Source organism: Gymnoscopelus braueri (genome assembly GCF_963280865.1).
Source record: "Gymnoscopelus braueri genome assembly, chromosome: 5".
Classification (NCBI taxonomy): domain Eukaryota; kingdom Metazoa; phylum Chordata; class Actinopteri; order Myctophiformes; family Myctophidae; genus Gymnoscopelus; species Gymnoscopelus braueri.
Genome location: NC_137606.1, coordinates 43691337 through 43718959, shown reverse-complemented (window position 1 = coordinate 43718959; position 27623 = coordinate 43691337). Strand labels below are relative to the sequence as shown.

Below are 27623 nucleotides of genomic sequence, written 5' to 3'. Positions count from 1 at the left end.
AATGCAATTTTTTCCAAACTAAACACAAATATAGTGCATGCCATGGGAAATCCAATACACTACATTGCATGCGTGCAACTTTCATATTTTCCATACAGTTTATTTATTAAACTAAATGATTGCGCAATACTTTTGCCGGACGTGATTTGCGTCATACTTTTCCAGTTACCCAGATGTTGCCGCTGATTTTGTCCACTAGAGGGCGGCCCCCTACAGCCCAAGATTGTATGTCTGCATTCTTTGCAGACATCACAAATGCACACGGTCAGTGCAAGACTCACGCGTAAGCTTGCACAAGGCAAGCATGCCACCAGCAACAAGTGGACAGGAGACGCCCTATTTTCTTTCTTATACAAACAATCATGCCACGAACAGTCAAAAGTTAACACTCGCATGACGGCAGTTAGACCAACTACCACTCAGTCTGACTTCAGATCAAAATGACAGTTTTTTCCTGCTATTCTATTGGCCACTCTCTCCCCTCTGAGCTCCAGACGATCTGACACCTTCTCCCCCGTGCTGCGGGGATACAATTGTCTTTTAAATATCGATTAACATTTCAGTCCCACTCAAACCCTCACATGTTGGCTATAGTGGCTACGTTTCATTTGGTTTAGGCTACAGGCAGAAAAATAATAATATAGGCTATAACTGGGAACGTGAATGTGTAACTTGGAATGGTAACTGAGGTCCTAAAATCTTTTTGACAAAAACGTATAGAAGAGTGTGATTGCTGTAGCGGTGAGCTTGAATTAGGCACACGAACAGGGTTTAGGAAATGTTTGCCTGTTGTCTTTGCCAAGACGCGTATCAAACGGCTGGTCTCTGAAGCGATTCATACACGGTTCATACATTTATAGGTATAAGTCCATGACGCATCACCGCCACAAACAGACCTTCCACACAGGTCAAAGCGGCAGATCTGCATACGTCACAGATGATTACTTGGATTCATGAACACTGAACATTTTTACTCTACTGCCTGTCGTTAGTGTTGCCAGATTGCGAGAGAAATAATCAGCCAAGTATATGAAAATTTTACTGCATTCGTTGTGTCTGTCTGTGTGTGTGTGTGTGTGTGTGTGTGTGAGAGAGAGATGCCCTGATGTTGAAAGCAAGCGAGTTGTTTGTCACAAGTTTATACAATGGACGGAGAGCAATGTTTTTATCTTTTGACTAACACAACATTTAGAGGTTAGGTTTATGGGTTCGGATTGGAGTTATTTCAAACACTCACCTAACCCAAAGTCGCTTATAATAAACAGACATGGCAACACTGCCTGTCGTGTGTGTGTGTTCCCCTTTAATTACAGTACTTTGCCCAATATTTCTACACATCTTCCTATGTTAAAATTGGCTTAAAGGAGGATGGGTGCAGGCGCACAGACCACACCGTCACGCTCATGTCACCACTTCCCAATGGAGCTACGCCCAAATATGGAGTGTGTTGTCTAACCTCAATGTGTCATCATGGCATCAGGCGCTAACAAATCATGCCCATGTATGAACATATGATGATATCAGGGATTTCCATATATGGGCAAATGGGCATAAAAAGGACAAGGACTGACAGATACAGAGTTCTCTGACACCAGGGATCTGGTGTCAGAGAACTGTCAGTCCCTGTCAGTCCTGTCAGTCCCTTTTATGGGCATATTATGCCTAGCCTCGCGTGGCCAGACTATATCACTGCATGGATATGAGTCTGAGTCTTGTGCTTCTATGAGGACGTTTTCTTTCCAAGGGGCGGGATCAAAAGAATGGCTCTGGACACAATTGGTTAGACCTACAACCAACTACCAATTACAGTCTCCCATATCTGAATACTGGTCACCCCAGACTTCGGGAGCAGGAAATGGATTCACAACGGAGCGGTGCCAGACCGTTTTTTTTTGCACTGGCAGATTCGGCTGGTCCTATATTATGCCCATAAAAGGGACTGACAGATACAGAGATACAGAGATCTCCATATATGGGCATATTAGTCGGAACGGCGGTGCAACGTAGATGTGAGGGCTGCATAGCGGCCGGAACTCTAGATGTCAATTGATAAATCGGGCACAGTCCTGTGGGATGTAAAACGTGCACAGTTACATTACTTCATGTGCATTGGTAAATGCATTAATTACATCACTTCCTATATAAACTTCGTTCTCTGCCCCATATTCTGTACCTTGACCGTAGCTTTGAGGATATCCAGGGATCCGTTTTCGTAGCAGACGGTTCTGGAGGTGTTGCCAATGAGCTTGCCATCGGGGCTGACCCAGTGGGTGGAAGGTTCCGGGTCTCCGATGGATTTGCAGCGCAGGCTGACCTCCTGTCCCTCCATCACAAACATCTTGGAGGTGTGACGGGTTATCATTGGAGGCTCGCACACAAACTCCTCCTATAGAGAGGGACAGGGTTTTCAAGTTATATCTCCCAGAAACATCTTGGATGTGTGTTGATGTGTGTTAGGTTATCGTCGGAGGATTGTGTGTGACTTAATCCTAACATGACATTTAAAGCATTAAACAGTGCCAAGCCCCAATCTTAGTGGGGTGTTTCGTTATCCTCTTCCTGGGAGGAATCCTATATCTTACCAGAACTCCCAGTTAATCCTATTATCATCTCACTGCACTGTACTGACTACTGACTTTTACCCTGCAGATCAAACAGCCACCCCCTACCCCCGGCCAGTTTCATTCTACAACTAATTCCCTAGTTCCTGAACCTATTACACTGCCAAGAGGAAGAAATGTTAAAACCATTCATGCAAAATATGTATCCCCCCCCCAACCCCAAGTTGCTATTAGTACTTTTCCCCACGACAGCACTTAAGGAGAATAAATGCATAAATTATCAGTGCACTCAGGGAGATCCTACACATTGTAGCTAAATGGTGCATTTACAGTATATACAGTACAGTGGTGGAAATGGCGTTGCACGCTTGGGAACGGCGTTCCCATAGCAACCGTTGCGGGGGAACGGTGTGAACACGTGTGGGAACGCTCTTCAGAGTGTCCAACTTTTTTTTAATTTATTTTTTATAATCGCTTATGAGGTTTAGCACTGTTTTCCTAAATCGTCCATAAGTCTTACGGCACTTGAATGCATCACTCCAGGGCTGAGCCGTGGGTGTGTTTGTCAACACACGCACATGGCTCTGAACACAGCCAATAGGCAGCCGTAATACTGCAGGGTCCCCACTTTCCACCTATGGTTACAAGGGTTACAGGAAGTAGCGTGGGGGGGGGGGCTCCAGGAAAAAATAGCGTGTGAAGTAGTTTCAACTAGGCTACCTGGCTACTTCTATTTCCAGTAGTATTTCAAAATAAAACGTGTGTTGAATTATAACACATTTCAAGTATAGATTTAAAAAACCTCTTATTTTGAAATGCACATCGCTTTGAAAGGAAACAGACTTCTTGACTACGTCAAGCCTACGTTCTTCTCACACACTCCATGTTGGCTTGAGTAAAAGGTAAACAACACACGGACGTGGACATATGGAATATAAAGACTTAAAGTTTGGGGCAAAAGTTCATATTTACCACCATGCTCTGCTCTCTGAAACCAAGACAATCTTTGCAGAAGGTGAGTAAGTAATTTTAATCTAACGCTGACAGTGAGAGTGAGTGGTGGAAAGTAACTAAGTACATGTACTCAAGTACTGTACTCGAGTATAATTTTAAGGTATTTTTATTGAGTAATCAGGGGCACCCAATCGAAAAAATAAGAATTAAACAACATAACCCTAACCTAACCCTAACCCTAACCCTAAACCCGAATTAAAGTAACAAAAAAACGAAAATAAAGTACCCAAATCCACGAAATTAACCGCAAAAAAAAAAGAATTAAATAACATAACCCTAACCTAACCCTAACCCTAACCCTAAACCCGAAATAAAGTAACAAAAAAACCAATATAAAGTACCCAAATCCGCGAAATTAACCGCAAAACTTTGAAACTGAAGATGATGGCCAATGTTGATGATAATTGATAACAATATATATATATATATATATTATATATATATATATATATATATATATATATATATATATATATATATATATATATATATATATATATATATATTAAAACAATTAAATAAGCCCCCCCTGCAACGTTTCCTTTTTGCCACACATATACACTTCATGGAGTACATTTTTTGTACCGAATTAACCGAATTAAAGTAATAAAAACGGAAATAAAAGGGGAATAACCGCAAAAAAACGCGAAATAAAAGGGGAATAACCGCGAAAAGCGCGCGCGCGGGTCACACATGCACGGGAATGTGTGACCAGTAGGGTTCCCAAAGCGAATCCAGGCCATTTCCACTTAGGGGTTCAGTGTGTCTCACTCAAGGACATTTGACAACTGTCATGCAGCCGGGAGGAACCGGAGATTGAACTGTGAACCGATTCCGATTCCAAGACGGCTGCTGTACCTCCTGAGCCACTGGCTGCGCTCAATTGTATTGTTTTCCTTACAGAACAGTAGGCCTACACACTCTCTACATACTACTCAGACAGGTTTTCAAGAATGTCAAGAGTCATGAGATCAGCCTCCTCCTCAAGCCAATTAATCCTCTCATTGTTACGTTAGGATCTGGAGAGAGGCTTGCGGTTTCATTTAATCATTTTAGTCTAACGAGACCTTTCTGACCTACACAGCATTTAATTCCTTCATTACCTCACAAAAACTCTTAAGTACGGATCCAGTGCTCTCTGCAAAAGGATTTCCTATCTTTAAGTGAGGTGCCTCATTCGTTCTTCCCAAACAGTGGGTTTGGACCCAAAAATGGGTGGTTGAGGTGTTGGATGATCGGTAATCAGCCTATAATCTACACAGTACTACCCTGCCACTCAGAAGTAGGCTACTCCCCTGTTAGTTCAATGCAAGTTAATGTGTGTATCTCACCCTAGCATCCCTATTCTGTGCATGTCATTAGCGGAGCATTCAACAAAAATATCAGATCTACAAGCGCACGACGCGTGGTTAGTTTAGTTTGTCTTTTAATTGGCATAATTGTGTTTTCATGCTTGACGTTCGGTTCTTTCCTTTGAGAAGCATGTCTGTTATCAAAGCGCTATGGTGTGTAGACTAGAGGGAAAAATCACACCCAGTGTGAGTAAGCGGTGCCTACTCTGTTTGATGAGTGGGCGCTGGCATTCAGACGGTATTACTCTATTTGATGTGTGGGTGCTTGTATTGAGCCGGTACCAAAAGAGTATTTGTACTCTTTTTATCAACTTTTAAGTATTTTTACTCATTTTAACTATGTTTAAGTATTTTTACTCATTTTAACAACCTTAAAGTATTTTTACTCATTTAAAATACAATTTAAATACTCTTAAGTATTGTTACTCAATTTATTTACTTTAGAGTATTTTTAATCACTTTATTTACTTTAAAGTATTTTTTACTCATTTTTACAACTTTTAAGTATTTTTACTGTTTTTATCAACTTTTAAGTATTTTTACTCTTTTTATCAACTTTTAAGTATTTTTACTCATTTTGAGTACTTTCAAGTATTTTTACTCAATTTAAGTACTCTTAAGTATTTTTACTCTAGGTATTTACTTTTAAATATTTGTACTCACTTTATTTACTTTTAATATTTTTCACTCACATTGTAGATCGGTCGTTTTAGTGTGTGTGTGTGTGTGTGTGTGTGTGTGTGTGTGTGTGTGTGTGTGTGTGTGTGTGTGCGCGTGTGCACGTGAAGCGCGCATGTGTGCTGAGCCTGCGTGTTTGTGTGAGTGTGCATGTGTTTAAGTAGCGCATGTGTTGCACGTTTGTGTTGATTACTGGTTGCATCTTTGTGTTGCAATCAGCTGCAGCTGTTGAGGCCGTGCTCGGACGGACGGACATACACGCAAACACACACGGTCAAATGTAGAGCGGCTGGCACCGCTAAAAAGCAGGAGATCAAGTACAGACCCCTGGGTCTACTCTAGTCTGTAATGACCCGGCAGTAAAAATGGCATAAGCCAGTGGTTCTCAAAGCGGGGTCCAGGTAGCCTGGTAAACCCTCCCTCCAGAAATCTCATTTGTATTTTATTTCAGGAGTGAGTCTGGCCTGCAGACCTATATGGGCAATTTGGCTGTGGGCGGGAGTAATGTAGCTTTGATGTCCAAGTGGCCCTTTGATGTCCAATTAAGCCACTTTAGGCTGCAGTGATTATCACCAGGAGTAATTGGTTTGTCTTTGATGTTAATGAGCAGCTTGTATGAAAGGTGTATTGATTAATGACGTGTGAACCACTCGGGTTCCACCTGATTGGCCTACCCCCGCTGTCAATCACAAAACAATGAGCGAGGACGCTGATTGGCTCGGTTATTTGGTAATGCACTAGAAACGCCCATACAAGCCTTCATGCCAGACTCACTCCTGGAATCAAATGGAAATGAGATTTCCGGAGGGAGGGTTTACCAGGCTAGGGTCCAGGGACCCCTCAGGGTTTCTTGACGGCGTTCCATGTGGATTCTTGAGGCAGCTACATGCTCCAAATGGATCCATCCACCCACCAAACTCACTTATCCACCTAAAGTGGTGTTGATAAGACACCATCATACTCTGAGACCCAGACTCCCTCTGGTTCCGAACGTGCATGCCATTGGAGGGGTGGGTGGGTGGAGAATAAAAACAGATACAGTGTGCTGAGGTGACCACCTCAACGCTTATCACCGCTGCTCAGTAAGGTCACTTTGTAGTCTCGCAAGCCAGACTGCTGCCTCCCACATATTCTCTAATGCTTCCGTCATACAGTCTGGAGCACGGAAGCTTTGAAAATGATCAAGCAATAAAGTGAATGTGATGCCTCCTTACCATTTCCGTTTCGTTTACAGTTGCACAAATTTATCAGAAAATAAATCAAAATCATCTAAGCATAATATAGCTAGCTGCTTAGCAGAAATTGAAATTTCGGTGTAGTTCCAGACTACACCAGACTATTCAGAGATTGTGGAATAGTTGTCTGGCTACGCATCACTACTTTGTAGTGATCCACCCAACAGTTCAGTGGGTGGATGGATTAATTAATTTGGAGCATGTCTGCCTGTACTGATCTGTCTACAAATGGAACCAAATGGACCCTTGCAGGTTCCATTTGTGCACTCTCAGAGTTACAGGGGGTCCTTGAAATTAAACCGTTTGAGACCCACAGGTATTAAACACTGTGCTGTAATAGTGAAGCCCCACCTCTCTGATGGTCCAGAAGTATTTCCCGGCCAGGTCTTTGGGGGAGGCACACGTCTCCAGGTCGTCTTCGCGGGTGAGTCTGCGGAGCCACACCAGCTCACAGTTACAGTGGAGCGGGTTCCCACCGAAGCTCAGCACCAGAGCGGTGAGGGGAGAGCCCTTCATCTTGGCATAGACGGGGATCCTCAGGAACAGCGGGTCTGGCGGGATCTTCTTCAGCTTGTTGGAGGTCATGTCCAGCCTATAGAAGGAGAGAGGTCAACTCACATGTTAATACATGTTTGAAGTAGTCGTGCATTAAATTTAAATTATGACTTGTTTGATACGGCCCTTTGTGGAGGGAGGGAGAGAGAGAGAGAGAGAGAGAGAGAGAGAGAGAGAGAGAGAGAGAGAGAGAGAGAGAGAGAGAGAGAGAGAGAGAGAGAGAGAGAGAGAGAGAGAGAGTGAGAGTCAATTAGTCATAGTCACTTGAGCAATTCATCTGTCAATTGGTCAACCAACTGACGTGTTCCTCTGTTGATGAGAGCATGAGCAAGTGAAGGAGGTAATCAATCAATCAACCAAACAGATAAACATATTTTTCAAAAATAGCAAAATTAGCAGCACAGTAGTGAGCTTGTAGATCGGCTATCTTTGCCACGCTATACGCTGTCGTACGACAAAGTATAAAACAAACAGGGCTGAATTGGTCATCTATCAGTGTGAGTGAGTAAGATGCCCACCAGTGACAGACGGAGTGAGCAGTCAGTGTGTTAATGTGTCAAGCCTGTCAGTTAATAACCCATGCAGTCTATAAAACAAACCAATCAATATGAATCCACTCAGCTCATTGACTGTCATTCCCTGCTTAGACAGAGAGAGAGGCAGGAGGGAGGGAGGGAGGGAGCGAAAACACAGATATAGAAGGGAAAGAGAGTGAAAAGGGAGGGAGAGAAACAGAGTGAGAAGGGAGAGAGAGGAATCAGTGGAAAAGACTTTTCAGTCCACTCTGAAGGGGGGGTCCACTCTCTCTCTCCATCCCTCAGTCCCTCCATCCCTCCTCTTCTTCTTCTATTCTTCTTCTATAAAACCAGCCTTTATAGAGCAGATTAGCGGTGTGAGACAGTTATATATGTCAAGGTCTATCAATTTAACAAGTACCTTTAATGGATATCTCTCTCAAGGCTGACTCTTCCGTTCACCTTGCATCCACCTCTGGCTTCGGCTTTAACAACGCCCCCCACCCCCCCCCCTCTCTCTCTCTCTCTCAGACTCTCTCTCTCTCTCTCACAGACAGATTATGGTGTTTTACTTGTCGTAAACACTTCCCACTGCTTCATGGACGCTAGCCTCTTTCCCACAAAGGTTTGCCAAGAGGATTTAAGCGTTCACTGTCAGCAAAAGGAAAAAGCAAACCTTTTTCCACAGCCTCCCCGAGGCTGCGATTACCGCAGACACACGCACGCACGCACGCACACACACACACACACACACACACACACACACACACACACACACACACACACACACACACACACACACACACTCAATATCATCAGCAACGAGTTAATAACTGAGAAAAAGTGAGAACGCTGCAGTTTACACATTTCAATGACTTTCTTTCATGCGCAGTAGTCTTGCAGTATGAACAATATAGTGATGTGTGTGTGTTTGTGTGTGTGTGTGTGTGTGTGTGTGTGTGTGTGTGTGTGTGTGTGTGTGTAAATCAGGTGATGCAGAGGTATGTTGCTCCAGCTCCATAACTTCCAAGCCCCCAGGACAACTAATAAGCCATTACAGATGATTGAGTGTTTTCATGTAAATGTGTCAGGTGTTTACCCAGAGGGCTGCTGTTCATTACTGACTGATCATTGTTCTGTGGAAAGTTAATTGATATTGATGCCAGCTGATGATGTTTTTTTTCTTAACTATTGGCCAATTTTGTGTACTGTAACGGCACTTACACACCAACGCATGCACGTGCACGGCACGCACACACACACACACACACACACACACACGCACACGCGCACGCACACACACACACACACACACACACACACACACACACACACACACACACACACACACACACACACACACACACACAGTTTAACCACACACAGGGAAAGCATACAGGGACACAAATATTTTGTGTCCCTGTGTCCCGGCAGCAAAGGTTCCATTCACAAACTCATGGATATGTCCTCGTGATACAACACGCATGTCACTCAGCACTCCATGGGCACAAGTAGCGGTGGCCTGCCATATATGGCAGCAGAGACGGCACAATTCTTTGTCAGCCTTTCTGCCTCGTCTTGGGGCAGTCCGTGGGTATGTCCTAGGCTGGAGCCACACACTGAGTGGTAGCCTGAGGGTTACAGTAAGAAGCATGGCTGTGCCAGTCGAGCCCCCAATCAATTTTGTCAAGTCGATGAGCAATCTAACCTTTCCTGCCGTCATCTCTTGCCAACGTGCCCTTCAGCGCTCAACCTCTTAACCGCTCAGCGTCTGACTGGCAGCAGAAGGAAGGTATGTGGTTGTATTGGGCAGCTCCCGGGGGTGTGTGTGTGTGTGTGTGTGTGTGTGTGTGTGTGCGTGTGCGTGTGCGTGTACGTGTACGTGTACGTGTACGTGTACGTGTACGTGTACGTGTACGTGTACGTGTATGTGTACGTGTACGTGTACGTGTGTGTGTATATGAACTGTGTGTGCAGAGCAGAAATTGGCTGGGGGAGGGAGTCTGAGTTTACTTGGCCCAGCCTCGCGAGCTTGACCTCACTCTCGTCGAGGTCTGACAAGGAGGGGTGGGGGGTAGTCTGCTGAGTGCTGGACTTTTATCGCTAATTGGCGAGGAGACAAATTGAATGCAGGGACCGTCTGCTTTGTCGCCAGTCTGTTCAACAGCAGCGGTGACACAGCTGAATAAGACACAACCTGAAGTGTGTTTTTTCAACAAGGGACGCTTCAATTGGAAACAGAGGCTCTTCATTACAGCATCCCAGCTGCAACAACACAGCAGATCGCTGGGGAATAGAAAAAGGAAAAGATGCCTTTAGATGTTGCACCACCTGTTGACAAAGTAGTTAAGCTGCTTGTAGGAGAAACCCACACGTACACAGTGTCAAATTAACTCTGGTAGTGTGCAAATGGATATGAACATGGAGGATTTTTCACTGTGTGCCAAAAACGTGGACTCAAGAGTGATTGAACGCAAGCAGAGCCTGCAGGCCTCCCGCTCATTGATGCCGTTCTGGGCATTCCATCTATCTCAATAATGGCACAAACTACTAAGGGGAGCGAGTAATGACAACTCGCTTTTTCTTTTTCGGGAAAAAAGGCAAGTTTAATGTGCTCAAGGTCCCTCAAACAGGGGGAAAGCCAAGGAGTGTTCATGCGAGAAGAAAAGCACTTACTTATTTTTGGATAAAGACTTCTCTAGGCAGCCACAATAACACTGCCGGAGCCAAGTCGTTGTAATTCGATGTTTGGTCAGGTAGCTTTCGCGTCTGCTGCTGATGGAGGGTGCACTTTCTTGCACCATGTTGATGATGACGGCTCATAACTGATTCCTACCAAATCAGACGGTGCTGAGTCGGCAGAAGCACTCACTCAGCTGACACCATGCTTGGGCGCACCTCACAGGGTGCGCTTGGTGCGCCTGCCTTGTTTTTTTGTTTTAATTTCAGTTGAACTTGTTTAGATGTTTTTTTATGGGCAACATCACTGTGTTCTCAATTCCGTCGTCAGTCACGTGACAACACCCCACATGTGGACAAATAATGCTAAAGGTGTTGATCATTGTGTTGACCCAGTGATGCCAAGGGTTGTTGCTGGAGCAGATGAGGTGTTTCAGTGCCATCAGGCAGCTGCATCCGGGTGAGACACATTCAAGATTCAAGAAACATGGAGAGGCTGAGTTTATGTTCAAAAGTGCACCACGGTCGTGTATAATAACTGCTGATGCTGGGGTGGATCTTGTGTACAGACTAACTAAAAGCACAGTCTTAACAGAGCTGCCATGGTTGCGTCTGGCCTGTGCTGTGCAATCGTACATACAGGTTCAACCCTGTGAAGATCTAGTTATGGGTCTTTGTCAGCTCAAATCCACCCTGTTCCTACATTTGTATATTATTGTACCTACTGCACCTGGTTCAATATCTGCTACAGGCTCATGTCCTGTCAAAGTGCTCTTGAGCATGGCCTGCTTCCTTAATTACTATTTGCATAGATTTGCAAGCTGTATTTACTAAAGTTAAATGTACATACCATGCCTACAACTTGTACATAATCTAATAGGGGAGTGCTTGCAGTGCATCGTGTAATTACAGTAGGCTACTGTAATACAATGATACATTTGGTATAAGGTCAGCAGAAAGTATCCATATATGTACGATGACTGGGAGAGAGGTGCGTAAACTATTCCCACCGCAGTTGAGCTCTAAACACTGACTGATTGGCTGAGACATGCGGAGGGACAGAGGAGGGAGCGCTTGGTGTCCACCATGGCTTGCCAACTCGGACGGCGTGCTTGTCGACATGGGAGGCCATCGGCTGCTCTGCACGGGCACTCGCTTGCCTGGCAGCTCAATTGGGCACGCTTCACGAGGCCTCACTGTCGGCGCGCCTGCCTTGTTCTTAAGTGATTTGCATTGCATGCATTTGTTGTAAAACAAACACGCAGGACGTTGAGGGAACCTAAACGAGTGCTCCCGAGCTCAACTGGGGTGGGAATCACAGTTGTGAACTCTCAGTAACTCTTTTGAGTTATGCTGGCTATGCTGTTTTTCACTTATAGAAACAGACAGACAGACAGAGAGACAGACAGAAGGACAGAGAGACAGACAGACAGTAGGAAAGCTGGGAGGCTATAGACAGCAGGAGGGGAGGTACTGCGGAAAGCTCTTTCAGAGTTGTACACTAAGCCAGTAGGGGTACATGCGCTATGCAGAGAGGGAGGATCAATCACTCCACTGTGGACAGGCACGCTTGCTGTGTTTTAATCACTTCTTTGGCCCAGGGTAAGGCAGTGAATTCACAATGCATCTTGCTTGAGATGCAAAGTGCATGATCAGCCCTTGTCTCCGGAGGCGTATAACATCTCGGGCTCTGAGCTGACTGCTGTATTTATGTTCCTGCCCTTCACTTGACTGGGCAGATGACTCGAGCGAGACAATGTGTGGAAACGCTTGAAACATTGAAATAGTTACTATTGCAAACGCTGCTAAAGTTTAATTAAACAAATACCCTGGAGTTTACGGTGTATGCTGTGAGTTCTTACATCAAAACGCTGCCTCTTGTATTACAATAAAGACAGACGGAGCTCGCTTTACCATATGTTCACTGCCTGGCCTATGTTGAAACTTCATACTTTAATTTCCAAATTTCTCTAAATCACACTAGCGTTGTTTGGTGTTCAGCATGTGCAGCTGGCTGTAAAATGGTACAGTAGTCACCTGCACAAACACAATTCGCAAAGTTAATTCAGCTTTAAGTGTACAAGCGGCAGGGGGCACGGTGGCACAGTCGGTAGCGCTGTCACCTCACAGCTAAAAGGTCCTGGGTTTGATTCCCGCAGGGGACCCTGTGGGCGCTGGGGGCGTGTTCTCTCATCCACGTCATCAATGCCCATACCCTAGGTGGGGTTGGCGAAAGGGCCTTTCTGTGTGGAGTTTGCATGTTCTCCCCGTGTGCCCTAGGGTAGGTACCCTCACAAAAACATGCAGTAATCCTGGTCACTATACTGCCTCCCCCTGGCCAGCCGGGGCGCCTGATGGAGGGGAAAGGAACTGGTTGGAATAACGTGTTCCTTCCACGCACTACGTCCAACCAGGGAAACTCTCCCCTGTCAGGTGACAAGAAGGTCAGTTGGCTCTCATGCATTGAAGGAGGCATGAGCTCTGCCCTGGCCTCCCTAGGTTGGCAGAGGGACGGTAGTGCCCAGGATTACATAGACAATTGGCACTGGGTGTAAAAAATGGGGTTACAAAATTGTGGGAAAAAAAAAAAAAAAAAAAAAAAGTGTACAAGCGAGATGATAATAGTCCATTTTAGGTGATTTATTTGATCTATAAAAATCTAGTTATGAGGTGAAAGGTGCAGGTGAAACTGAAATCGATGGCAGCATCCTATTAAACGTTAAATATCAGCGTCAGTGTTTTTCTAAACTATATGGTATCAGAGAATGTTTTTTATATCAGTACAATATCTTTGGCACTAAATAAGATCTTGTGCTTTAGTATATAGTCCAACATCCTTACACAGCAAAATCCTCTGTGCTAGGAGTGTTAAATTAACACTCATCATGGTTTTACATTGTAAAAACCAGTCCACCTCAACAATAAACTATCCGCGGACCCCCCATCTCCAAACAATATCTTGCAGTCTGACCAAAGACACACCAAACAAGGACGTATGACATTACTATGACATCACAGTGACTCCAGGGCCTGTGACATCACAAGACGGGACAATACAAGTCCTGACGTCACTCGTTCATCCCCTGGGTCACGGTTTTGTTTCCCCATTCTGAATTCCCATAGCCGTGGCTAATATCGCGGCATATAAGAATTGTGGTCCAAAAATAAACAAACTGTATCGTTTACGATAGTCACTCGTATTTGATACAGTCTGTTTCTGGCGAAAATGTAATTAATTAACCTTAGCGTTTTCTCGCCGCCAGTTGATGCTTCATATCCATAAGAGCCGGGCTCATTTGTTTATTTTTGGAACACAGTTCTTATTTGCCGCGATATTAAACACTTCTATGGGAATTCAGGATGTTGAAACAAAACCGTGACACAGGTAGGATACATAAATTACGTCAGACTTCGGTACTCTATTGGTGTCAGGTACTGACCTGGCCAGCTTGTGGAGGTTGGAGAAGATCCCCTCTGGGACACTCTCTATCAGGTTGTGGTCCAGACTGAGCTGGTTGACACTAGCCAGCCTGGCAATGGTATTCCATGGAATGTCCACCAGGTTGTTATAACTCAGGTCCAAGTCCTCTAAAGTCTCCCAGAAGTCCTACGGCGACAGAGAGTGAGAGACACACAGGGAGAGAGAAAACAAAGATTATGGTTTATTGTTGATGTCGTGGGAACATTGTACATTGAGTTGAATGGCAGGAGAGAGAGAGAGAGAGAGAGAGAGAGAGAGAGAGAGAGAGAGAGAGAGAGAGAGAGAGAGAGAGAGAGAGAGAGAGAGAGAGAGAGAGAGAGAGAGAGAGAGAGAGAGAGAGAGAGTCTGCGCGACAGCTTTGTTGTAATCATTAGAAATTGATGAAGGCCTGCAGTGACAGTAGAAAGTAAGAGGAAGAGAAATGGTGAGGAAGAAAGCTAGAGACAGGACAGCTTCCTTCATGCTATACAGACGTTATTATATATAATTGCCTCCATACAGTGCTCACAATCTGAACGACATTCAGTGTCACTAAGTAACACCTTAGTACTTAGTACACTTGAATAGGGCTGGGCGTTATGACTTCAAATCAATATAAATAATTATTTAAATCTTTTGCCTCGATTACAACGAATTAATGATTATTCATTCATCGGCTATTTTAACTATTTCACGTACCATGAAGTATATAGGGGTTAAGCTATGGGGACTTCTTTAACCCATTAAGATACCTGAAGCCGATTCTACAAATGCCTTATAAATCCTAACAGTTTTATGAAAAACATATGTTGGTATATTAGTGGTTCTCAAACGTTTTCATGTCAAGGACCCCCAAAATGATATGTATTTGGCCGTGGACCCCCCCATCTCAAAATATGTTGTTCCAGGGACAAACACAAGCAAAGATTTGAGTTTAAAATGTTTGCTCTAAAAACATATATATATATATTCAAAGATTTGCAATTTCCCTGTCAGTTCATAAGTAGCGGCCTGCTCACTCCTCATGTATTGAAGGAAGCATGAGCTCAGTTCGGGGCTCTCCCCAGGCTGGCAGAGGGAGAGTAGCGCCCAGGATTACAGTTTAGGCAATTGGCACTGAGTGAAAAATGGGTTACAAAAATCGTGGGATAAAAATGTATATATAAAAAAATTGATTATAAAAATACATTCTAAGGTTTTTGTGTATTGTCATGAACAGGCTTTCAGCATTGACTTACAGAAAACTAAAGTCAAGAAACAAGAAAAACATATCCTTGTCTAAATCTGTTTACACAATAAATCACTGGTATGCCTCTTTCTCAATAAATGCACTGAAGGAAGATGCCTCCAGAGCTGTACACTGTACAATTACAAAAAAAAGCATTTCAGATATTGACTTTTCTGGTAAACTCTGGCTCCAAATATCTGACAATGTAATCCTGCCCATTGGTCTATAGACAGCAAGCTCCACCCAGAACCAAAACAAAAACAGTGGAAGGTCTTCAAACTGAATTCTGTCCAAATTGATTAAATGCTCACAGAAACACATCAAGCACTGGTTGGTTATCTAGGACATACAGTAGAGAAGGCATGGCTCCTTAAAGAGGGCTCACTGTATGACAGGCAAGATAGAGACCCTTCCTCCACTAATGTGAGACATCCTTCAAGGTGAAATATCAACAGGAAACACTTTATTACCGGTTTGTCCTAGCTGTCCAATATTTACCCATCCCCCATGACTGCCTGTCTGCGGTCAGAGGCAGCCTCAAGTGTTACACAATGGCGACAATGCCAAGGACACCGGCACGGAAACATGTTCATAGCCAGTAAGAACCTTGCACACAGCACCTTCAAGCCCTTGAGAGCTAGAACCAACAGATACTGCTGCTACTCTCTGATTCTTTATTCCTAGTGTGTGTTGTTGCTTTTTTGGTATTCTCCTTGTACACTCCTAGTATGAGCTTCACTTTCCACTTTATGTCTTCATAGACGGAGGTGGTTCTGTTTTATGATGCCATGCATGGAGTTTTAGAGGACACACACACACACACACACACACACACACACACACACACACACACACACACACACACACACACACACACACACACACACACACACACACACACACACACACACACACACATACACACATACACACAGACACACACACACACACACACAATAATCATATCATATCAATCACATCATAATAACGTTTTGAGTGGAAGTGTCACAAGTAAAGATTTGCTGTATGCTGTCTCAAAGCCAGAAGATCTGGATACGGATTTACTTTTTTGTCACTTAGATGCACTGGTTAGGTACCAACTACATACGTACATGTGGAAAAACCTAGGCTCGGAAGCTCCACTACAATACAATACTAATAATCTGATAATCTGGTTGAGGATCCTATACTTTATAATTATGGGGTATATATAGACAGAGAGAGGGAGGGATAAAGAGATAAATAGAAATAGAGGGGAGTGGTTTGATACCATGTGGAGTTTAACAAAGCATGCCTCAACTCAGTTCTAAAAAAAGATACACTCATACTGTATTTTATTTTATAACGTCTGAATCTAAGTGCTGAATGACAATCTATTTTAATATCCTCCTGGAATACTGTGGAGCTGGTTTGTTGGCCAGTATGGACATATTCTCATTCTAGTACTCTGCCACATGTGGAATATGCCCTGACGCCATCCATTAAAAGATGTAAATCACTGCTTTCTTTCCAAATTGGCCTGAAACACATCTATCAGGAAACCACAAGGGGAGGTAAATGCATATTCCCATAGAAAGGAGGTGTCATTCACTTCCTTTCTACATTACAGTGTTTCGTGTTTGTTGATGACATGTATTCTTGTGTTAATTTGTTATGCTATGTTGATGAATTGAATACGTAGCTGTTCTGTTTACATTTCTGACTAATAAATTATTCAATCACTCAACAATGAGTTATAATACTAGTAGCAGTAATAAAGTACCTCAAAGGCTCCCTCTGTTATACTGTGGAGCTGGTTGTTGGCCAGTATGAGGTGCCGGAGGTTGAGCAGGCCCTGGAAGTGTGAGTCGTCCAGGAAGGTCAGGCGGTTGGCGTCCAGGTGGAGGGCGTGGAGGTCCTGGAGGTCAGCGAAGGCGTACGGCCGGATCTGACTGATGGTGTTTCTGCTCAGGGTGAGGTGGATCTGGGAGGAGGGACAAACAAGTACCCTGTGAAATCTATTAATTTTTTAACCTGTTTTGTACCTCTGTTTTTGTATTCATGCTTTGCTTTCCATGTGAAATGTAATGTAATGTACTCTATGTCTGCTTTTTTGTGGGGACTGCGGATGTTAATTAGCATCTTTGCTAAATCCGCTGTATTTACATTACATTGATTGTATTGTTCATTAATATGCAGTGTCCCGTCAAAATAAACGAATAAATAAATACAATAAAAATCAATGATTATCACTTTATATCTTGTACTTTAACTTGTGCTAAATGCAGTATCTGTTCCCCTTCAAAATGTGTTGTTTAGTTGGCTGTGATGATATTTTTTATTTATGTTCCTGGGTGGAAAAAAGAAAGAAGAAGTGAATTGTATGTCCCGCCCACATTTCTATACAATCTGCCAGTTGCCCCACTGTAAAAGTTGAGAGTTATGTGTGGTTTGCATAAAAATTTAATGACAGCGATTCAATATGTTCCGCCCTAGTTAACATTTTTTTAAAGGAAACACATAGAAAATGCACAATCAAATATAACGACACTAGCCGTGTCGTGGTGTCTTTCAACTTGAAACAACATCACTGTTTCATCATGCTGCCTTATTCCAAACTTTGTCGGACTGGATCATCTCTCATGTGTCCCTCGATAAACTCAAATGGGAGACTTTCTGGAATGATAAATGTTTAATTGTGTTATTGTAGCCAACTAGCAATCTGTCTAACCTTTCTGCGGACCAAAGGTGAACAGACAGTTGAATACAAAATGAGCTGTTTATTTGTTTTGTCATGTCTGTGGAGGGCTTGTTTGTTTTGTCTTGTGCTCATCCTGCACAGTCAGGGCACAAGGTCACCCACTACAGTGCTTTGCAAAACAAAACGTTTTTATTTGATTCATTTTGTATATAGCTCTATATTGTGATAGCCATTGCTTTAGAGCAGTGGTTCTCAAACTTTTTCATGTCAAGGAACCCCAAATTGATGTGTATTTGGCCGCGGACCCCCGAAAATATCACAAAGATGACACTTTGGCCTCCACATTAAGAATGTGTTTCATGTGAGCTCAGCCTCCCTCAACTTTAAAAATTCTTTACTCAAATCTTTCTCCATCTTTGTGATGGTATATTTTTTTTTGTCAGGGACCCCATACAAGATTTGTGGTGGTAAAAACATTTTAAAACTAGAGAATGTGCTCCTCGGAGCACAGGTCTCCGCCAGTACTGTTCCTGATTAATCCTGTCTTACCTATTTATATTACATATTGTCACGTGTCACTTGACCAATGTTAGCTTGATCCCGTTAGCTTGACCAATGTTACCTCACTTCAAAAAACATAAGTGTTTTTTTGAAGTGACACACCTATTTATAGGATTTTATTTCGTCATGCGTCTCGCTAGCCAATCAAAAGCATTGGTGACAACATATTGTCACGTGTCACGTGAAGCTTGACCAATGTTAGCTTGGCTAGGGGGGGGGGGACACACAGCGGGACGGGAACGAAAACATACTCTCCACCTCTGGCGGAGACAAAAATGCCCCTGCGTTAGACCACAGACCACCATAACTCTGAGAGTGTACAAATGGAACCAAATTCCATATATAGCTATCCATTATTTATCTTGGGACCCCCTGGAACCTCCTCAAGGACCCCTGGGGGTCCCCGGACCCCACTTTGAGAACCACCGCTATAGTGTTTGTTCAATAGCAGGAGTCTCCCCATCTCTCCAGCTCTTTAATAAACAGAAAACAGGCCAAATGTCATCCAATCAGGAGAGAGAACGGCACAAAGATAATTTACCAGCTTGTGTTCCAGTTCCAATTTTGTCTGCTCATTTGTTTGTTTGTTTCATCACTTCAATTTCACCTGTTTATCCTGTATCCCTGTATGAGTTCTCTCTCCTGATTGGATGAAATTGGTATCCTGAACTGTAAATGTATTTAGCTGTTTACTAAAGAGCTGGAGAGATCCCTGTAACTGAACCCCTGTAACTCAATGATTATATATAGAGCTATTTAACACTTATTTTAACAAAGCTATATCACAGCACCTTTAAAATGAGTTCACAGACCTGCCCTGCATGTCCCTATTGCTTTTACTCAGTGATCCACACAGGGAAGTGAACCTTTAACCTTGTCAGTGTTGGTGGCATATTTAATGCACACAAAGCTAAACGTGCAATGGACCCCCCCCCCCCGCCCACCCACCCACCGACCCACACACACACACACACACACACACACACACACACACACACACACACACACACACACACACACACACACACACACACACACACACACACACACACACATCCACTTACAGGAAATAACAGTAGTATTTGTCGTAAGCAATACATCGTATTTCACATGGTCAGCTATACTGTACAACAGTGCTATAGGCCTACTGTATGTCAGCATGTTCCTAATATTTAAAAAAAAATATGTGTGTGTGTGTGTGTGTGGGGGGGGGGGGGGGGGGGGGGTTCAGGCTCCATGGACTTGAATTGTACCTCCTGTCTTGTTAAGCACTAAAGACCGTTTTCGGAGCAGACATTTTGACAGGTAAACCGAGCTGAAGGTATAGCAACATTAATTGCAGGTGTGCTTCGTAGGTGTTACTGTCAGCATGGACAGCTCCTGTACGGTTAAGTTCATGCCAATCTGGGAGCCCATTCAGATAAAAAAAAGGAAAACATATATATTTTCTTCCTCCTCTGTTTTTGCTGTTAGCAGAATCTGTCTTGAGAGATTAAGTTCATGCTGACACACAGAATCGCGTCTAGGCGATTCCCAAGCAAAACCCCACGAGAAACGTGGTGTTTGGTTCACGTGATAACCTATTCCATCCACCATGGCTTGCTGACTCGGACGGCATGCTCGTTGACGCGTGAGGCCATTGGCTGCTCCATGTGGGCACTTGCACGCCTGGGCACTTGCACGCCTGTTGGCTTGCTCTGGCCATGCCTCACGAGCCTCAAGGCCTCGCTGTTGGTGCACCTGCCTTGTTTTCAAGTGATTTAAAATGTCATGCTTTTGTTGTAAAACCATGCACATACAGTAGGCAGGATGTTGAGTGAGCCAAAGTGAGCGGTCCCTCAGCGTACCTCAGCCAATCACAAGGTGTCATATCTCAATTGGTGCTTTGTGTACCTTTTAAACATTAAAGCAGTTGAATCAAAGTGTGGACAAGGTGTTGTCTGATAACGGTGTGGCTTGCATGTGTATCTTGGATTTCATGTGGCTGGCCAGTCTATGTCATCAGACATCCATACATCCATATTTGGTCAAAGCTCCGGCCCAATCCATTGACTTCCAGTATAACATACGTTTTAAAAGTTAAATATTAAAGCAATTATAAAACCTATTTGAATAATATTTGATTTACTTCCTTAGCCCACTGGCAGCATGCACATGAAATTAGGCAGTGATCTTGAATCAATGGTAGTATTAACGTAGTACTTTCCTATTTATCAGTATCACAATGAAAACGTTGAGGTTTTAAAGAAAGGTTTTAATGAAACATAAGTTATTTTTTATAAAGTAAGTCTCGCCATGTCATGTGGCCCACAGGGCAGGAGCCTATCTCCTGTTTTCTGTAGCGTGAGGCAGCTTGATGTACAAGTACATCCCCTGGACATGACGCTAGTATGTCGCAGGGGCTTACCCCTAAACCAACCCTTGATGCTGAGTACCAAGCAGGGAGGCGTATTATTTAATGGTAACTAGATTCTACTAAGCCCAGCCCTGCCAGTCTTGCGATTGGCTGAATGCAAAAACGAGAAAAAAAGGACTCCGCTCCCAGAGGGGACGGTGGGGGCGTTGTCACATTCTAATACAGCCCAAAACCCTTTTTTTTTTTTACCTGGTCTGGTGGCGTGCCTCGCTGAACATTGGACTGCTGACCCCAGCTCCCCGTGATTGAATCCTGTTGCAGGCACTCTTTTTCTGATGACCGCACACTATTTCTTTTTGCAGATAAAGTATAGTTTTGGACCGCGATGGAGGTGCTAAAGCGAGCGAGTTGCCGCGCCGAACGTTGTGAAGTTCGCTTCAGCCGACTCAGCACCGTCCGAGTTATGTACCGATAGGCACAGAATCGTAAATCATGTTTTGAGGCGAGCGTTTGCCCCAACTGCCACTCAAAGTGACTACTGGCCAATCACAGCACGTCTTTTCCGGGACTTGTCAGAATCTAGTTGTATAAAACTATCATGCAGTAGGGAGGCATTGGGTCCCATTTTCATAGTCTTTGATATGACCTGGCCGGGGATCGAACCCTGACCTCCCAATCTCAGGGCGCTCACTCTAACCAGCTATTTTTCAAAAATCTATGAATGTTATATTACGTGTTTTGCCAGTTATTTGGGGGCCCACTCGCAATATCCTCCTCACGGGCCACCACTGGGCCCCGGCCCACAGGTTGAGCACCACTGGTCTAGACGGCTCAGCCCCTATTCACCTGTTTCCTAGGCTTTCCACTTCCTGTGTGTTTTCCACTTCCTGTCGATTTGATCCAATGAAATCCAATGAAACTGGTCAGATGACTAATGATATCCAATGAAATCCGACAGGAAGTGGAAAACACACAGCCTAGGAAACAGGTGAATAGAGCGCCAATGCCGTAAAAAAAAAGAAAGGTAAAGTGTCGGGCCACCAGTGGCCTCCTCACCAGACTGGACATGTTGGCGAAGTCCCGGTGCCTCAGCGTGGTGATGAAGTTGTCCATGAGACGCAACTCGGCGGTCTGGCGGTCGATGTTGGGCGGCACGAACAGGAGGCCCGTCTTGGCGCACAGCACCGTGTAGGAGGGCAGCAGGTTCTGACACGTGCAGCGCTTCGGACACAACATGGGGATGGCGGAGGGGGCCGTCGTGGCCGAGGAGGGCGAGGGCAGGGCGGAGAGCAGGAGTAGGAGGAACAGGGGGAGGAGGGGAGGCGAGAGGAGAGGGCAGAGGAGATCCATGGCTGTTGCACTCCTGGCAGAGAGGAGAATGAGAAAGAAAGAGTTAGGTTAGATAGATAGATAGATAGATAGATAGATAGATAGATAGATAGATAGATAGATAGATAGATAGATAGATAGATAGATAGATAGATCGTAGTAGCAGCTGGGAGTGAGGAGTTAAGCCTCATTTCTACTTTGTCATGGTGTGTTGCACGCAAAAAAAGAGAAAAACTAGAAAAAGTGCTCCTCGGAGCACAGGTCTCCGCTAGGTCAAGTACGTTATTGTGGCCTCCTGGTGGCGCTATAATAGGCCAATGTGAAAATTGTGGCATTTATTCTTAGGCCTTTCACGGCAATGGGACACTGCATTCATGATTTGAGGCATTTTGTTCCAAAAATGTGTTTTGCTAAATTAGACCTGCTGGTGGCGCTATAACAGGCCAATGTGAAAAGGGTGGCATTTCTTCCTCGGCCTAGTGGGAATGTGCGTGTGAAATTTCATGGAAATCGCAAGCTGTGTGCATAATTTGAGGTATTTTGTTCAAAACGGACCAATCCTGCAAACTTTGGAAGCCAACCTTAGCCAATGAGGATGGAATATTGGAAATCGGACAGATCCGTGTTGATCATATGACTATAGAGATACTGTGTACTGATTTGCATGATGTTTGGAGAAAATCTGTAGTAGTAATATATAAAAATTGGTTTTGCACAAATCGGCCTCCTGGTGGCGCTATAACAGGCCCATGTGTACTGCATCCAGGGAGTGTGTGTGCGCAGTTTCGCAGCGACCGGGCCAACGGTGCCGGAGATTAGCTGGTCGCAGACGGACAGGACACGGACGGACGGACACACGGATGGACGGACGGACAGGGGGTAAAACATACTCTCTCGCTATGCCTTTCGGCCTGGCGGAGACAAAAAACATAGCCGTATATAAATGAACCATTAGTTAGCGTACAGCAATTGTCATGATACACTGCAGCAGCCCTGGACTCTCCCAGAGCAGTGCTGGGATGATTACAGGGTCAGAGATGATTTACAGAATCAATAACTTTACAAGATCAATTTTTAAAGCAGAGTGGGAAGTCAGGTCCCCTTTGTATTTCCTCTTTATTGAGATATAAACAGCAGGAGCCGAGGTCAAGACAGCATGCGGCAACACAGCAGGGTGAGTTTTGATCCATGGTTGCGTGTGTGTGTGTGTGTGTGTGTGTGTGTGTGTGTGTGTGTGTGTGTGTGTGTGTGTGTGTGTGTGTGTGTGTGTGTGTGTGTGTGTGTGTGTTAACCGCATTCTACCATCAGTGGGCACAGGAACACGCACATTTAATACCAGATGCATCACCGGTATGATTGAACGATCCATATGCTTTTAGAGAGAGAGGGGGGGGGGAATTGAAAGAGGATTAGTTGGAGAGAGAGAGAGAGAGAGAGAGAGAGAGAGAGAGAGAGAGAGAGAGAGAGAGAGAGAGAGAGAGAGAGAGAGAGAGAGAGAGAGAGAGAGAGAGAGAGGTGGAGACAGGTAAAGAGGCGGGGGTGCCGTAGGAAGATGGATGTGGTTATGAGAGTGAAAGAGAGAGAGAGAGGGTGGGAAAGTGAGGAGGATGGATAAAGAGAGACAGTAGAAGAAGGAGAGGAGAGACAGTAAGGGTGGGAAAGAGAAAAATATCAACAGAGAGAGAGGCAGGGGAAGGAAGAAGGTGGGATTACAAGGAAAGAGAGATAGAGAGAGAGAGAGAGAGAGAGAGAGAGAGAGAGAGAGAGAGAGAGAGAGAGAGAAAGTGAGCATGTGACAAGAGAGAAGTTTGAGTGGAGTTTATGCAGCTTGTCTCATTGTGCTGAGTAAGTCGTCCAGAGTAGATCGGAAAAATGTAATTGATGCTAACCTTAACTTTTGATTACACTCTGCTCAACAGAGAGAACTGCACACTGCTACATACATCTGCCTGATGCTTAATGCAAGCTCACAGGCTCACAGCGCGTCGCATCGCAACGCACCATGCACTAGTGATGGGCCGATACCACATTTCTTCAAGTCGATACGATACCGATATTTTTGGGGCCAATTTTCCGATACCGATACCGATAGTAAAACCGGAAACGGAAGTACCAAAACGGAACCGGAAATACATTAAAAAGTATCGCTATTTTTTTAAAGTAACGATACCAAACGATATTCAGACAATCGATCGATATATCGATACAAGTATCGATATGCCCATCACTACCATGCACGCACGGCGCCCCACATGGAACGCATGGCCTGTGAAACGCACGACCTGTGAAATAGAATGAAGACCATCCTATGGTCAGAAGACCATAGGATGGGAAAACGAAACGTACGCAGACAATGTGTGGCTATAGGCAAATGGAAGCGGCAGGTGTATGTACACGGGCACGAGTACGCACAAACGCACGCACGCACACAGTATCACAACAAAAACACCAAAGCTCTTACTAAGAAAATGCTTGCGAAGGGGAATTCTGTTCTACATAGAAGTATTGACACTCTTTTATTTACAGTGCTGAAATATTCAAAACTCAGCATTTCAGCCAAGCTAGCATACAGAAGAGAGCATAGAGTGTCAAACACACACACACACACGCGCGCACGTGCACACACACACACACACGCGCGCACACACACACACACACACACACACACACACACACACACACACACACACACACACACACACACACACACACACACACACACACACACACACACACACACACACACACACACACACACACACACACACACACACACACACACACACACACACACACACACAGGGAGGTGAACCGCACTGAGATAAGTACAGGAGATCAGGGTGTCTACATGTGTAAATCTCTATGGAAGTCTATGTCAATATGAAATCTGAGATGGAGACAGTGGGAATGTTTTTTATAATGCCTCAACTCTCTACTCTGTTGGTTTTCAATTTTACCAGCTAGTTTACTGGGTATGACTCATTCATTCATTCATTCACTCACTCACTCACTCACTCACTCACTCACTCACTCACTCACTCACTCACTCACTCACTCACTCACTCAATGATCCTTGATGCAAACCTCAAGTTTACACTGAAGGAGAGTCGAATTACAACAAAAAAGAACAGTGTTAAATGATTTCGGTTAAAAATCTAGTTAATAAATCTCCTCAAAGGGCAGCGACTGTACGAGTCCATTTTCACAGCTTTCTTGCAGTTCATTTCAGGTACTGTAGGTACAGTATATGTGTTGCCAGCTCATTATTTCATATACCCTTCTCTTCATGTTTTGACACTTTGACAGATACCTTTGGCAACATTTTGCCTACTATGCTGCTGAAGGAATGTGGACCGACTTGTCACAACTTGGCTTGAGAGACGTGACAGGAAGGGATCGGATGCACACAATCCCGGCAAAACATAATTTATTTACAAAACCAACAATTAGTGTTGGCATGACTAATAAATCACGTTGAAACAACTCCGCCCGTTTATCAGCTGGAAATACCTTGTGGAATAGCATGTCTATGTGACGAAGCACAAACCGGTGCTGCTGCTGACGTGAGTTAAACACAATCACACACGCACGCACGCGTGCACACACACACACACACACACACACACGCACACGCATCCTCAATTCCTCGATTCCTCACATGCACTGCTGACACACAAGCATACACGCACACGCAAACAAGCACTGGCACACGCATATGATACTAACATAAGGACACGCACACAGCGACACAGGCTGCAGTAGCCTACATGCACACACACATGTAGTAGGTGCCAGCTAGTAAATTGGGCTGGCATGCCATATTATAGCCTGACAGCAAACAAACACACACACACCTTTCTGACAGGAGAGAGAGAGAGAGAGAGAGAGAGAGAGAGAGAGAGAGAGAGAGAGAGAGAGAGAGAGAGAGAGAGAGAGAGAGAGAGAGAGAGAGAGAGAGAGAGAGAGACATTCATGCACAGGTAGACAGGCAAGGAAGAGAGGGAGGGGTAAACTAAAAGAAAGAGAGTTAGTATTAACCGAATAGAAGGGGGGGGGGGGATTGAAGACAGAAACCATCACACTGAACAGAGACACAGACAGACAGACAGACAGACAGACAGACAGACAGACAGACAGACAGACAGACAGACAGACAGACAGACAGACAGACAGACAGACAGACAGACAGACAGACAGACAGACAGACAGACAGAGGGGGGAGAGGGTTAAACAGAAAGGTGGTCAAATGGGGAAGAGGGTGAGAAAGGAGTGAGAGAGAAGGACAGAGCAGCAGAATGGATAGAAGGGATGGCAGATGGGGGTGTGAAAGAGGAGAACATAGACAGGAAAGCCAGAGAACAGGACAGAGGGAGGAAAGAGGAGTTTTTTTTACAAGCCGCAGTTGCCATTTCCTGCCAGCTGGTGGGGATGTTGCACCACACTGACACACATGCGTGCACACAGACACACAGACACACAGACACACACACACACACACACACACACACACACACACACACACACACACACACACACACACACACACACACACACACACACACACACACACACACACACACACACACACACACACACACACACACACACACACACACACACACACACAATCTCAGAGAATGAGAACTCAAAGCAAGCTGAGAGAGAAAGAGAGAGAGAGAGAGAGAGAGAGAGAGAGAGAGAGAGAGAGAGAGAGAGAGAGAGAGAGAGAGAGAGAGAGAGTGAGAAAGGGACAAAGAGAGAGAGAGCATTTTAATGAACGATGTGAAATAATCAATTATTAGTTGAATAGTGTTATCATTCTTGTACAGTAGGTGTGCACATTCAGATGCAATGATGAATGTATGTGTGACAGGTGACTGATGAATGTGTGTGCGTGCTGTGTGTGTGCGTTTTTTTTTTGTCAAAGGTCCCCTTGGGCTGGGGAGTGAACCGGTGACCTTCTGATTCCTAGACGGCCTCTCTACATCAGGGCAGCTATATGACTGCCCTGATGTTCCCTCTTATCTAACCTGACGTTCCTTCCTATCGTCCTTCAAGATTTCCATTTACAGTTCCTCCTTCCTATCTTTATACACAGTTCCTTCCCAAGTTTCCTTCACCAATCCTTCCTATGTTTCCTTCACTGATACTTCCTATGTTTCCTTCACTGATACTTCCTATGTTTCCTTCACTGATACTTCCTATGTTTCCTTCACTGATACTTCCTATGTTTCCGTCCGATTATTGTTACTCCTCATCTTTCCTTCACTTTTCCTTCCCGTCTTTCCTTCGCTATGCCTTCCTATCTCTCCTTCACCATTCTTGGTCAATACAATAGAACGCCCTTAAAGACCTGATAAAGAATCTATTTTGAAAGTTTAACATCTCACTGTGAAATCCTCTTCATGGTTGTGCTCAAC

At 44.4% G+C, this 27623-nt stretch overlaps 1 protein-coding gene across 1 annotated transcript in view; it reads right to left on the bottom strand.

The window, feature by feature from the left end:
- LOC308085914 (leucine-rich repeat and fibronectin type III domain-containing protein 1-like protein) overlaps positions 1 to 22110 on the bottom strand; it is a gene marked incomplete at both ends in the record, with an annotated part of 66098 nt that extends 43988 nt beyond the window's left edge. The window contains 5 exons of the mRNA XM_080429230.1: positions 2174 to 2386; positions 7192 to 7432; positions 14030 to 14196; positions 17040 to 17240; positions 21931 to 22110. Of these exons, the coding sequence (XP_080285356.1) occupies positions 2174 to 2386; positions 7192 to 7432; positions 14030 to 14196; positions 17040 to 17240; positions 21931 to 22110 (1002 nt within the window). The remainder of the gene's footprint in view (positions 1 to 2173; positions 2387 to 7191; positions 7433 to 14029; positions 14197 to 17039; positions 17241 to 21930) is intronic.
- Between the last annotated feature and the right edge of the window lie 5513 nt (positions 22111 to 27623).